Raw genomic sequence first — 13,317 nt, 5'->3', positions numbered from 1 at the left:
GGCTCCTGGGGTCGGGGGCATCTCTCCTGTGGTGGATGCTCAAGAGGTGTGGACTTATATGTGCTTCTCCCTGTGCTGGGCACCGAGCCATCGGGGAGGGACAGACTGGGGCTCTTCTGATCTGATCGTCATCCCCTGGGTTCAGAGTGGTGCCACTTACATAACCCTGGAGGTGTGAGGTGTCCAGAGAGCATGTGGGGCAGCTTGCTATTGCCCTGGACTGGGGACCTGGCATCAAATTCTCAGGAGTGAATCTTTTAAACTCGTCTACCCCAACCTCATGCTGGTGTCCAGCCAACAGGGACCTCACAGAATCAAGGAGGCCTCTCTTCTCCTCTCTTCTCTTCTCCTCCCCCTCCTACTTTCTCCCCCTCCCCTCCCTTCCTTCCCCCCTCCCCTGGATCCTTGGATGTCCTTACTGAGCCCTCTGGCCTCTGGCACGTGACCCCCACCCCAGTTTTTATGGGCAGTTTCTGTTTTGTCTCTATACAGAACTGGGGCAGCATAGGGGTGCCAGAGGGGGGCGTGGGAGCCTGCCTTTCCGCCTCCCAGCCCAGCAGGAAGGACAGACAATGCTGGGAGGGGTCAAGGGAAGGTTGCGATTTCCATCTCCCTGAGGAGTCTTTGCTGCTAATCCCGGAAAGGACACACAGAGCTGAAGGAGCCCTAATCAGCTTTCAGGTGGGCGAGCTGGGGTAGCTTTGCGTTTCTGCACATTCTTGGGAGGAGCAAGGGGGAGGGGGCCATGAGGGGAAGACGAGGGCGAGATGGGGATAAACCTGAACTTGCATTTGAGAGGCTTTGTGCTTTATCCTTCCCCCCACGAACTGCCCTTCAGAGGAGTCACCTTCAGGGCCTCCCGCTGGAGGCTTGGCCCGGTGTCCCCATGGGCTAGCACTTTGGTGTCCGGCAGATAATAGAAGCGCAGAAGGAATGTCAGAATATGAGAACACACGAGTAAAAAGGAGTATTAGATCCACTTGATTTTAGAAACATTCCAATCCACCTAATTTTCAGATGAGGAAGCAGAAGCGCCAAGGGTAACGTGAGGGGGTGTCTGCGTGCAGGCAGAGCTCACATAGGACCCAGGACCCTGCCCCCAGGCCAGTGCTCTCTCCACCCGCCCCTTAGGACGCCCCTTCCCCCAGGCCCCAGCCCCTGCCGGGCCTTCCCACCAGGGCTTGTCCTGGAGGGTACTGGTGTCATCTGGTGTCATCGCTGACTGCTTCTTAGCAAGGGCACCAAAGTCTCACCCTGACCCCAAAGCTCTTTCCTGCCTGGGTCGGACACAGCTCTTCTGCAGCAGGAAGTCGCCTCACTGACCCCTGGGGTCCATCCTCCAGGGGCCAGCGGAGCGGCTCAGAAAAGTTAACAAGGACACGTGTCCGGAGAGCCTCTCCCCGCACAGACACTGGACCACCCCCCACCCCCCACGGGAATTCAGCTCAACGGGGGTGGACAGGACCTGGAGCACCTGCCCGTGCCTCCATTCAGCACCTGTGTGTTCCTCTTATCGCCTACTGCATGAGTCCTTCAAAGCCGCTAAGGACCCAGGTGAGGTGGTTTGCAGCGGCTGAGCCCCTGAGTAGTAGCTGGGCTGTGGTGGGGGAGAAAACACATTTCCTAGGGGGACAGCCATAATGCCCAGCTCGGGGCATGGGAGGAGGTAGGGAGCTAGGCAGCCACCTGGAAGAAAGAGGCTTACTTTGGCCCAGGATGGGAGCCAGGCCAAGACCAGACACAGAGTCTGGGGAGGCAGTGACCTTGAGGAGCAGGGATTCAGGGAGGAGATAACAGGAGTATCAGAGACACTCTGATCCCAATCACATTTGGGGATTAAGGCAAAGGGAGGGGTGGCAGGGAGACAGGACCGCCAGCTCTGTAAACTGAGACACTGAGACGTGCTCAGGATTCCTTGGGCTGCAGTCTGTCTGCGGGCCTCAGCACTGGCCTCAGGAGGAGGCGGAGTCATGGGAAGGAGCTGGAGTCACAGCCACTGAAACTCAGGGGCTTTGCTCCAGGCCCTGGCAGGCTGCTGCCCACCACCTCGCTCTCCCTGTCCTGTGTTCCCCAGCCCCCTTTCCTTTCACTGTCTGATCCCCAGAGTGACTCTCCCCGCAGCCTAACGCAGGATGAAATGCATTTTTCTGGTATTCAGGACGCGTGATTTGGGCGATGCCACCTGGAGCTACAGCCCTCTCCCTCTCCCTCTCCGGGTGATGAGGTTGGGAACAGGTCAGGGGACAAAATGCGATAAAGTGAATCAGCACGTTACTCAGAAGGTGGCACAGTGGACCTTCTGTGCACAAGTAGATGATCGTGCAATTTTGAAGTAGGGTGACACAAAAAATATCAGTGAAGTCACTTCGTACACAAAGTTGTACAGAATGAAAAATCTGTCTTTGGTTTAATTCGAGAAGCACACAATTCCAACGTCAGCAAGCCAAACGAATTTATAAACTGTATTACGTTGCCACCCAGTGGATCCTTTGAGAAAATCATGGGAACCCTATTGCTGTGTGTATTAAAATTTCAGAAGAATAAAATAAACAGTGACTCTGTGAGGTGGAAACCCTCAGGACGCCAGGCCACTGCTGGGCCCCGACGTGGGGACTCTCCAGGGACGTGGCCCTGCGGTCTTGCCTGGTTCCAATTCCCGTCTTCATTTATTATCTGCGGTGAATAGACAGACGCCCACTTGCAACACTGACTTGAACATCCTGAAACAGTGAAGTTCCGTTGCTGACCCCTGCGCATCTCTGTACTGTTACCTGTAAAATGTGGAGGTTGGAGAGGAGGGAGATCACTGGTTTCCGAACCTTCTGACAAACGAGGCCTTTTAACGTTAAAAAAAGTTAGAGGCACTTGTGATTCTAATCTCTGTTGATTACTAAGTGATAGACAATTAGAGAGAGATAAATGCTACTATTAATTCGATCATATTTTAGTGGAATTTGAAACTTGCCATTGAATAATCGAAGTCCAGTTTACAAAGTGCTTACTCTGTGTTGAGCGTTACTGTAAGAATTTTTCATGTGTTTTTAATTTATTCCTATGAGATCACTTTCTTTTTTTTTTAAAGAAGCCTTTTGCCTATTCTTTGAAATATTTTATTTATTTTTAGAGACAGGGGAAGGGAGGGAGAAAGAGAGGGAAAGAAACATCAATGTGCGGTTGCTTCTCATGTGGCCCCACTGGGGACCTGACCTGCAATTCAGGCATGTGCCCTGACTGGGAATTAAACTGGCGACCCTTTGGTTCACAGCCCGAGCTCAATCCACTGAGCCACACCAGCCAGGTATGAAGTTGCTTTCATTATTATCTGCAGTTCACGAATGGAGACGCTGAGGCCCAAGGTCACACAGCACAATGAGTCACTGGGAAAATACAATGGAAAACAAAATCTCCTAACTCAGAAGATCTTGTCCCAAAGGCAGAAAAGAAAATCCTTCCATTATTAAATCAGTGTGAAGCCAGAAGGTGACACATGCCCCTGGCATTTCTTTAAGAGATTGCCAAGACACAGAAACCTCAGCCTTTCACACAGGCCTGGAGACCCAGCCCATTACAGGCATGTTTTCGGGATAAGCAAGGTCTAGTCTTCCAACGAGAGGGCCTGACAGGACCCTCTGTTAACCCATAGCTCATCCCAGGGTCAGTGGGCAACTGGGGTGTCCCTCTGTGTTTGCTAGTTGGCTTTATCTGAAGGGAAAAGAAACTTGGCATGTCTTTATGTCGGGGTCATTTGTGACCTGGTGTGAGCGGTCTGCTCTAAATTAAGTTAGGCTCATTTTCCTAGATGTTTATATTTCAAAGGGATGGCTGTGGGTTTTTGAGAATGGTATTCCTGGGTCTTAACCCTGGCAACAGTTTTTTGTCTTTAAAAAAACTTTTTAAGTCCTCACCCAAGGATATGTTTGTTTGTTTTTTTCATTGTTTTTAGAAAGAAAGGAGGTAGGGGAAAGAAAGAGAGGAACATCGATCAGTTGCCTCCTGTACATCTCCTGACTGGGGATTGAACCTGCGACAGAGTTATGTGCCCTGACTGAGAATCAAACCTGAAACCTTTTGGTGTATGGGACAATGCTCCAACTGAGCCACCAGGACAGGGAGAGCTGTTTGGCTTTTTAAAAGATGTACATACAGCCCTGGCTGGTGTGGCTCAGTGGATTGAGCGTGACCTGGGAACCAAAGGGTCACTGGTTCAGTTTCTAGTCAGGGCGCATGCTTGGGTTGCAGTCCAAGTCCCCACTAGGGGGCGTGAGAGAGGCAACCACATTGATGTTTCTCTTTTTCTCTTTCTCCCTTCCTTCCCCCCTGTAAAAATAAGTAAATAAAAAATCTTTACAAAAAAAAGATTTACATACATTTCAGAGATAGAGAAAGAACTTACAAGTTTTCTAAAGTAAACACGCTAAGAAAATGGAGGGGAGGGAAGACCCTTCCCTTATTTTTAACCAGGAGAATTAAATGTCTGATGTTGAATTTGTGCTTGTCCTTTCAGAGTGGAACGTGGGAAATTGGAGATGAGCGTCCATTGCCCACGGCCCAGTGTGGCCTGGCAGCAGCCTCTGCCCATAGGTGACACACTGGGGGTGGGGGAGGTCTTTGTGTAATCTGCAAGGGTCCTTTAGTTGCATTGAGATGTTTTAATCCCTTTCCAGGAACCTCTGGGACACAGCTGGGAGGGTGTGGGGCCCGTCCATGAAGGCACTCAGTGACCTTGAGGAGTTTGCCTGTGTGTGTTGGGGGGGGGGGGGGAGCTGGGCCAGGAACTAAGAAATGCTCTCTAGTTTGAGGTTTGAGTCTCAGTGAGAAGATGAGAGGAGACCTTGCATTTCCTGGAAAAGCCACTCCCTTTTGAGAGTCAAGCCCAGGGAGTATCAGCCACAAACTGCCGCCTCACAGGTCTGGGGCCTGCTCTCCTGCCTGGCTGGCTGGCCCTGTCCCACGGCCCTGTGGGAGCGGACCTGTGGGGCCAGGGAATGGCAGCACTTCCCATTCTGTGGGGCTGGGTGCTTGTGGCTGCCGTGAGGACAGGTCAGAGCAGGGCAGAGAAAGCCACTCAGTGGGTGGACAGAAGGAAGGCGGGACAGGGTCCCTGGGGCACCAGGAGGCACAGAAGGTTTTGCTTCCTGGGCCAAGCCTGGCCCGGGGTCCTCCTAGACACAGCCTCTTGTCCTGAGAAAGTATCCTGTCTGCTCCCAGATACCTCCTATCGGCAAATCCCATCTTCACGATTTGGCTGCCCTAGTTATTTCTGGGGGTGACCTCCACCCCCAGTCCCTCCAGCCTGACCTGCCTGTGTATTTCAGGTGCCACTTCAAGTTTTGTGGAGCAAAGGCCCGAGTGGGCCCTGGTGCGCCGCGGAGCGGCTGAAACGCTGCAATGCTTCCTAAAGGATACCCAGTACCCCTGGATGAGCTGGTACCAACAGGATCTCCAGGGGCAACTCCAGGTGCTGGCCAGTCTGCGGTATTCTGGGGACAAGGAGGTCATATCCCTTCCTGGAGCAGATTACCGGGTCATGCGCGTGGATGACAAGGAGCTGAGGCTGCACGTGGCCAACGTGACACAGGGCAGAACCCTGTACTGCAGCTGCAGCAAAGACACAGTGAGAAACTCTCCTTAGACAAATGAATAAAAACCTCCCCGGGTTCCCACCCCTGAGCCTAAGCTCCTCCTCCTCTGCCTGCCCCTACAGCACCGGAGCCTGCTTGTCCCCACCCCAGGTCCTCCCTTCTGGCCTCTTGACTGCACATGGACTCGGCCTGCGCGGCACAGGGGTGGCCCACAGGCTCTGGAGGACTCACCTGCAGACCTTGGCTCTGCCATCTGTGAGCTGTGGGGACGATGTCCTCTCTCTGAAACTTAGTTTCTGAGTCTGTACAGACAGTAACTCTACCCAGCGCAGAGGGCCCTGTGAGGATTAAACACCCCAGTTCAAGTAAAGCCTTTAGAATAAGACACAGATACACGGGAAGCACTTAAGGAGCATTAGCTCTTGTCCAGATAGTCTGCACACAAGAAACAAGCATATTGTATTTTCATACCAATCTCAATGTCCAGAGGGCACTGGAAAGAAACCTGGAGGAATTCTGGGAGCTCAGAAAGGGGGAGAATGGATGTCTCGGCCTATGGTCCCCACTCACACCCCTGGAATAAACACCCGCTTTTCCCATTACATCCCCGTTCCCCGTGCTCACCACTACCTCAGCTTCTCACACCCCTGTCTCAGACTGATCAGTACTTACAAGTAAGATCCTCCGAGAGGGTCCGACTTGGAAAGGCCCAGGATCCGGAATCCACAGTGCAGGGCTTGGCCAGCACCTTTCAAAAGGCCACTGCTCAGGGCCGGCTCTGCTGCCGCCCGGGAGTCAGGGGAAGGCAGGGCTAGGCCAGACCCCGCAAACAGCTGGAACCGGCAGCCCGGAGGTGCATTGTGGGAGACGCCCAGATCCTGAGACCTGTGCAGAGCCCGGAGGCATGGCTACAGGCTACAGGAGCGGAGCCACTCTGGCTCCAGTTCGGAGCTTCTCCACCCCAAAGGAGCAGGTAACTGTGGTGCGAGGTGGGCGTGAGAGAAGAGGAGGCGTTGCAAAGGCGCTGTGCGGTCTCTAATGGTGGGGTGGGCGGTGCAGGGGGGCTGTAGGCGCTCTTTCCTCTGCGTTTGTGTAGAGGGGGGCGCTTTTTCCATTTGGGGGCGCCATCTGCCCACAGTTCGCCATTATCTGCGCAGACAGAGGGCCACAGATGTTGCTCTTCTCTCAGCCCCCCCCGCCCCCCGTCAGGTGTTGTGGGGAACACCCGCTCAGCTCTACAGGCATAGTAGTGGGAGGACGTCCAGAGGCCGGCCCGGAGCCCCGGGGGCATTTGGATGCCTGTGTTCTCACCTTCCTCCAGGAAGGGTACCTTTATTTTAGAACACCTTCCCTGGGAGGCCCTTGGCCACCAAGAGGCTGTTTAACGCCGAGGAGGTGGCAGGCCAGAGAGGCCCTGGGCAACCTGCTTTTCTTGAAAAGTTGAGGCCCCCTGCTGGTAGCTCTTGAAACTACTGCTGCCGAGCACCTCTGGCTGGAGTGATGGAATCCACCATTGCCCTGATGGGTCCCCTTTAACTCGGTCCCTGAGACCTCCCAGATGCAGTTCTGCTCACCTAATACCGTCGTCCGCCCTTGGTTCCACGGTGATTAGCCCTCCCAGACCGACAGATGCTAGGAGTTCAAACAACGCTTTTTGTTGCTGTTACTGGTATTGCTTTTAATTCATTGTTTATAGTTTGGTTGTGCTGTGTCATCCTATCTGAGAATGCTTTGCTTTTTAAATTTTTTTAAAATGTTTTTAATTACAGTTGACCTTGAATTTTGTATTTCACACATGGTACTTTTTCATCGAGTGAATTATGCTATCTAACCCCTCGTACTGAGATAGATAGGAAATATCTATGTGTTGGCAGTCTCCTGTCTTGAGGTTGATAAAAGTGCTTTGCCCATGTCATTACAGAGTGTTCACAACTTTATTTGTATTTATTTTGTTAATTTTTTATTGTTATTCTATTACAGTTGTCCCATTTCTTCCCCCTTTGCCCTCCTCTGCCCAGCCCACCCCCACTCCCACAGTCCATCCCCACTCCGTTGTCCATGTCCGTGGGTCATTCAGATGTGTTCTTCGACTAGTCCCTTCCCCTCCTTTCCACCATTATCCCCCTCTATACTCCCCCTTCCCCTCCGGTCACTGCCACTCTGTTCCATGTTTCCATGCCTCTGGTTCTGTTTTGCTTGTTAGTTTATTTTTGTTCATTAGGTTCCTCTTATAGGTGAGATCATATGGTATTTGTCTTTCAGCACCTGGCTCATTTCACTTAGCGTAATGCTTTCCAGTTCCAGCCATGCTGTTGCAAAGGGGTAGGAGTTCCTTCTTTCTTTTGCTGCATAGTATTCCATTGTGTAACTGTACCATAGTTTTTTTATCTACTCATTTACTGATGGTCATGTAAGCTATTTCCAGCAGTTGGCTATTGTAAATAGTGCTATGAACTATTATGAACATAGGGGTGCATAAGGTCTTTTGAATTGGTGTTTTGGGATTCTTAAAAGTATATGTCCAGCAGTGGAATTGCTGGGGAAGGCAGTTCCATTTTTAGTTTTTTGAGGAAATCCCATACTGTTTTCTATAGGAGCTGCACCAGTCTGCATTCCCACCAACAGTTGCACTAGGGTTCCCTTTTCTCCACATCCTTTCTAGCACTTATTGATTTATTAATGATGGCCATTCTGATTGGTATGAGGTGATATCTCATTGAGGTTTTAATTTGAATTCCTCTGATGACTAGTGACATTGAACATCTTTTCATATGTCTATGAATCATCTGTATGTCCTCCATGGAGAAGTGTTTATTCAGGTCCTTTGCCCATTTTTTAATTGGATTGTTTGTCTTCCTGGTGTTGAGTTGTATGAGTTCTTTATATGTTTTGGAGATCAAGCGCTATCTGATGTGTCATTGGAAAATATGTTCACCCATACAGTCAGTTCCCTTTTTCTTTTGATGGTTGTTTCTTTAGCCATGCAGAAGCTTTTTAATTTGACGTAGTCCCATTTGTTTATTTTTTTCCTTTATTTACTTTAATCTAGAAGATGTATCAGCAAAAATATTGCTATGTGGGATATCTGAAATTTTACTTCCTATGTTTGCCTCTAGGGCTTTTATGGTGTCACAATTTACATTTCAATCTTTTATCCATTTTGAGTTTATTCTTGTGTACTCAACTTTAGTTTCTCATTTAATACTTTCAAATACCCGGGATTCAACAGGGCCAGGTGGGAATAGACAGAATTACCCCAATCAAATCTAATTGCTTGGAGGGAAAGTAATATATTTTCTGATTGTGTAAATCTGATTCTGCTCCATAGTTATCCTGAAGTTTGGATTAGTTTTAAGATGGTGGAATTCTAGAACTGGCAGGGGAATATAGCCACCTGAGACAACTGTCTATGATTCACCTTTGTCTCAGCCATTCTCGGAATTAACCAATAAGTGCGTAGACTATCTACTCAGTTTCCAGTACTTCACTAGATAGGGAGTGACATTCAAGACATATAAGGCACGTTTCTTCACCTTGACTTCCTCCAAATTTTATCCCTCTTCTTTCCTTCCTTATTCTTTCATTTAAGAAGTCCTCAGAGAGCAGAAAGCATGAACTTAAAATTTCCCTGGCAGTTCTGAGAGGCAGAGAAAGGAGGAGAAACACCTTTATTATAATTCAGATTCTTGAGCACAGAGCAGAGACACAGCCTGTGTTTATGGCCTGTAGGCCATCATTGCAGGGCCCCTGAGCAGGAGAGGAACAGGGTCTGTGAAGGTAAGGGCTACATACAGGTGGGCCTGGGAAGAGGGGAGTTGATAATGGGTTAATAATTTTCAGGGCTTTCAGGATCCACGCAAGTCTCTTGAGCTTATACAGATATGCATAGGGCCCTGATGGGTGCTTGTTAAGTATAAACTGATAAGGTTTGGGGATCCTAGCTTTTTCAGCCTTGGTAATGGTGGTTTTAGGGGGTATGCCCTTATTCAATACTCTCCAAGTCCTATCCTGATGTCATTAGGATTTGAGGAGGCTAATGAATGATATCCCTATCTTCTCACATAAATTCTGAACAAATTAAGAGAGATAAAGGAGTGAGGCAGGTGGAGAGGGAAATTCCTAGCAAAGTTACTTGAAGAGCCGATAAAGAGTATGGCTTAGATACGTGGCAACGTCTGGATTCCCAAGGCTGCAAGTTAAAGTTATAAAAAACTTAACCCACCATCCAGGATACTGAGTGATGGATTCCATTGTGTTTACATAACCAAAGAGCAAACAAACAAAACATCTGCATGTTTGATAGTAGTGGACTGATGTGAGTCAGCGAAACTCAGTTAGTTGTATTGACTGATTCCATGCCCCTCGAATGAAGGGGAGCCTGCCTGGGTACCCGAGGGAATGGACGCTGTTCTGACATAGTCTTCCTGCTAGCCTATAAAAGTGACCTGAGTCTATTTACTTGGCGACTTGTGCTCTAGGAACAAGAAGATAGCTAGTTTTTTTGAGGGATCCTGGATCAGAATTAGTGCTAATTGGTGTTGGTGGTGGTCGTGGGGGAGACTTATTTGTGATCCACTGGTCAGGGTGAGGCTTATATGGAAACTGATGGATAAATGGATTTTTAACTTAAGTCTCTCCAAGAGTAATTCAAAAAATTTAGATTTTTTTCCCCTATTTCCTCTGTATACTGTAGCAGGGGGTGGGGCAGGAGCTGTTATGTTTTTTTCTACAACTGGAGGAACCTCTGCAACTATTACAATCACTGCCTAACTTCTGAAGTGAGGGCTTTTGTTGGAGGAAGGGCCAAGAGGAAATTGGTGAAGTTTCTCCTTTGTAAATCTAAAACATGGGCACATTGCAGTGATAGGAACTACCAACACAGACTTGAAGTTTGCTGGCTGATAATTTGTATTACAATCCCATTCAAAACTTCAGCATGGCCAAGCCAAAAGATTAATAAGGAATGATGGTGTTTGATTACTGGAAGGAATGATGGTGTTTGATTACCGGGTAATCAGGAAGTAACAATTATAGTCATTATTCCATATGTAGCCCTCTTACTAGAGCAAATCCAATCATTCACATTTGGTATGCAACTATTCACCCAGAAAGTACATTTTGTACATCATCTTTGAGAAGCTCGGGATTAGTTAGCTTTCAGTTGTCAGGGGCAGCAGTATATTTTCACCTCCATGCTCAGGCAATCACTGTTGCTCTGGCCCTGAACTTGACAATCTCAAAGGGTACCATACTGGTTTGTTATATTGATGATACTGTGTTGATTGGACTAGATAACAGGAAGTAGCCAGTCTCCCAGATGTCTTGCAAAGACAGGTATAGGGTGTTGGGTAGGTGATACAAGCAGTGAAAATATTGTCACCTGCTTCTACAATGAAACTTGTGGGTGGATGTTGGGTTCTTCCCCTGACATGAACACGCTGTTGTACCCTGTGCTCTCTACTATTAGGAATGCTGCCTGAAGGTCTCTACATTTTATAAGCAAAATCTCTCTCATTAGGATATCATGCTCTGAGCCATTTAATGAAGAGATCTAGGAAGTTGCTAATTTAGTGTGAGACTAAGTCAGAAAAGACTATCCACCCAGCACAGGTGTTGAAACCCAATTGGCTCTGTTTCCTGGGTTTAAACTCTGTAGATTTGGTAGTGCTAGAAGTATCTTGAGCCTGCCAAATGAAGCTCATGGCAAAGGCTAATAGGAAGATCAGAACAGGAATCCCTACACAGGGCAGCAGAGTCATGCTCCTTTCTCCTCTTTGGGAAACGGCCTCTGGCTTGTTACTGTGGTCTGGTGGAGACTAAACGCCTGACTCCACATCACCAGGTGGCCATGGAGTTGCTCCAGGTGAGGCTGCTTTTCTGCCATCAACTTGGATGGACTCAGCAATGCTCCATCGTCAACGAGAAGCATAACGAGAAGCATAAACGGAACAGAAGTGAATGAGGCCCTGAAGGTCCAAATAAGTTGCATAAGCAACTCTGGGCCATCTTTCTTCAACCCTCACCTCAAGAAGACTTTTCCATGAACAGTTAGTTCACTGAGGATGAGATGTCACCTCCTTTATGAATGGATCTGTTTGCTCTATTGCTACCCACCGCATGTGTATTCCTGTGATGTTAAAGCCCCTCAGAGGGATGCCCTGAAGGAAAGAGGAGAAGAGAAATCTTCTCAGGGGGCAGGAATTCAATCAGCACATCTAGCTGTTCTCTTTCTGGAGGTCTCGCTGTATATGGATTTCTTGGGAGTGGCTAGTGCTCAGAGGGCACGATGGAGGGAATGAGGGTACGCTCTTTGAAAAGAGTTATGTGGTATGGGTTGTCAGGGTCAGCTTGTGCAGGAGAATAATTGCGTCCAATGAGAATTCTCACCAAAATGCTCTCACTTAAGAAGACTTGGATAATCAGATGGACCAGCTGGTCTGCTCTGAAGTTTTTTTTTTTTTTCCCTCATTTTTCCAAGTGTCTTTTATGGCTTCATAAACCAAGAACAATGGAACCGAAGAGGATGCATGTAGGGACTTCATGCAAGTCTCACCTGGCCACCACCTCTGCTAAAGACCCCGTTTGCAGTGTTGGTGACCAAACTCAGCCCCGATCTATTACTGTAGCCCAGGTAACCCACCAGCCAGGTGGGGGTAGTAGGACCCCGTCCTCACTAAAAATGATGTATTCTAGTTTTGGGTTTTCTTTCTCTTGCCATCCTCACTCCCAGCCCCACCATCCAGAATCAGCTGAATGCCTTATCTATTCCACAAAAAAGGAGTGTATTTTTCAACCAAGGAAGTCACCTTCCTATGATAGTGGTCATACAGCAAGCTGATGCCCATGGGATTCAGTGCCCCTAACACATGCTTCCTCACCTAGACTCATCTGAGCTCATAAGACATCAGGATGACCTATTGAGATCTTAGCAACACTTCAAGCTGGGAAACACCTCCCGAGGCTGAGGTGCTCACCTGCAAAAACCACCTGTTTCTCTCAGAGCGAAACTTTCAGTCATAACTTACATAGAGGTGAAGCTCTCACAAATGAACTCAATAACCCATGTACAAAGTGTTGTTTTCAACACTACACACTGGGCCTCATTGCCTTAGGGTTTTAGGACCATAGAGAGGATAGAGTTTACTGCTGTAACTTCTTCTGTCCTAAGCCCCAGGGAACTTTTGTATTAACCTCTCCTGCCTCAAGTCCCTGCACAGAATCCCGCAGAATGAATGACCAGAATCTCTGCCTGGTGTAGAGTCATAAAGATGAGGAGAAACAAAATGCAATGCCTCCCACAACCTCCCTCCTTAAGCCCTTTCCCCTCATCTGTCCTTCTGGTTGGCTTGCCCTTGTCACACTGCCTTTTTCCTACTGGCGTGTGTAAGTTGCACACGTTCAAATCAGTGCAAGTAGGAGGGGTTTTGACACCCAAAATGGCTACCGAGTGGCCCGTTTTCTCAATAAATCCATGATCAGTGTGTAAGAGAGCACACTGTCCCCACTTCACAAACTTCAGCTGCCTAAGAGGTATTGAGTTTGCTGTCTTCACTGAGAGGGGAGGAAGAAGGGCTGTCACGCATGGTCACCGCACAGGTGTGTACCCGTCCCCTTCTCTGCGGGCAGAAGAGACAGGGATGCAGGGTGCAACCCAAGGCGTCTATTTAGATTCGACTCTGAGGCTGGACATGGGTACGGGCTGCATCGAACGGCCCAGAGTTCCAGCCATGGGAGC

The 13,317-nt window shown here is 48.7% G+C and overlaps 1 gene segment (V, D, J or C); it reads left to right on the top strand.

Annotated features, from left to right (window-relative positions):
* Window positions 1-4,883: 4,883 nt before the first annotated feature.
* LOC123829844 lies at window positions 4,884-5,642 on the top strand. The segment is given in 2 exon segments: window positions 4,884-5,040; window positions 5,316-5,642. Coding segments are annotated over 2 exon segments (372 nt in total).
* The last annotated feature ends 7,675 nt before the right edge of the window (window positions 5,643-13,317 follow it).

Source organism: Phyllostomus hastatus, unplaced genomic scaffold (assembly GCF_019186645.2).
Source record: "Phyllostomus hastatus isolate PE091 unplaced genomic scaffold, TTU_PhHast_1.1 phas_scaffold_114, whole genome shotgun sequence".
NCBI classification, from domain to species: domain Eukaryota; kingdom Metazoa; phylum Chordata; class Mammalia; order Chiroptera; family Phyllostomidae; genus Phyllostomus; species Phyllostomus hastatus.
Note: the sequence above shows the minus strand (reverse complement) of the source record. Positions and strands in the feature narration are given on the sequence as shown.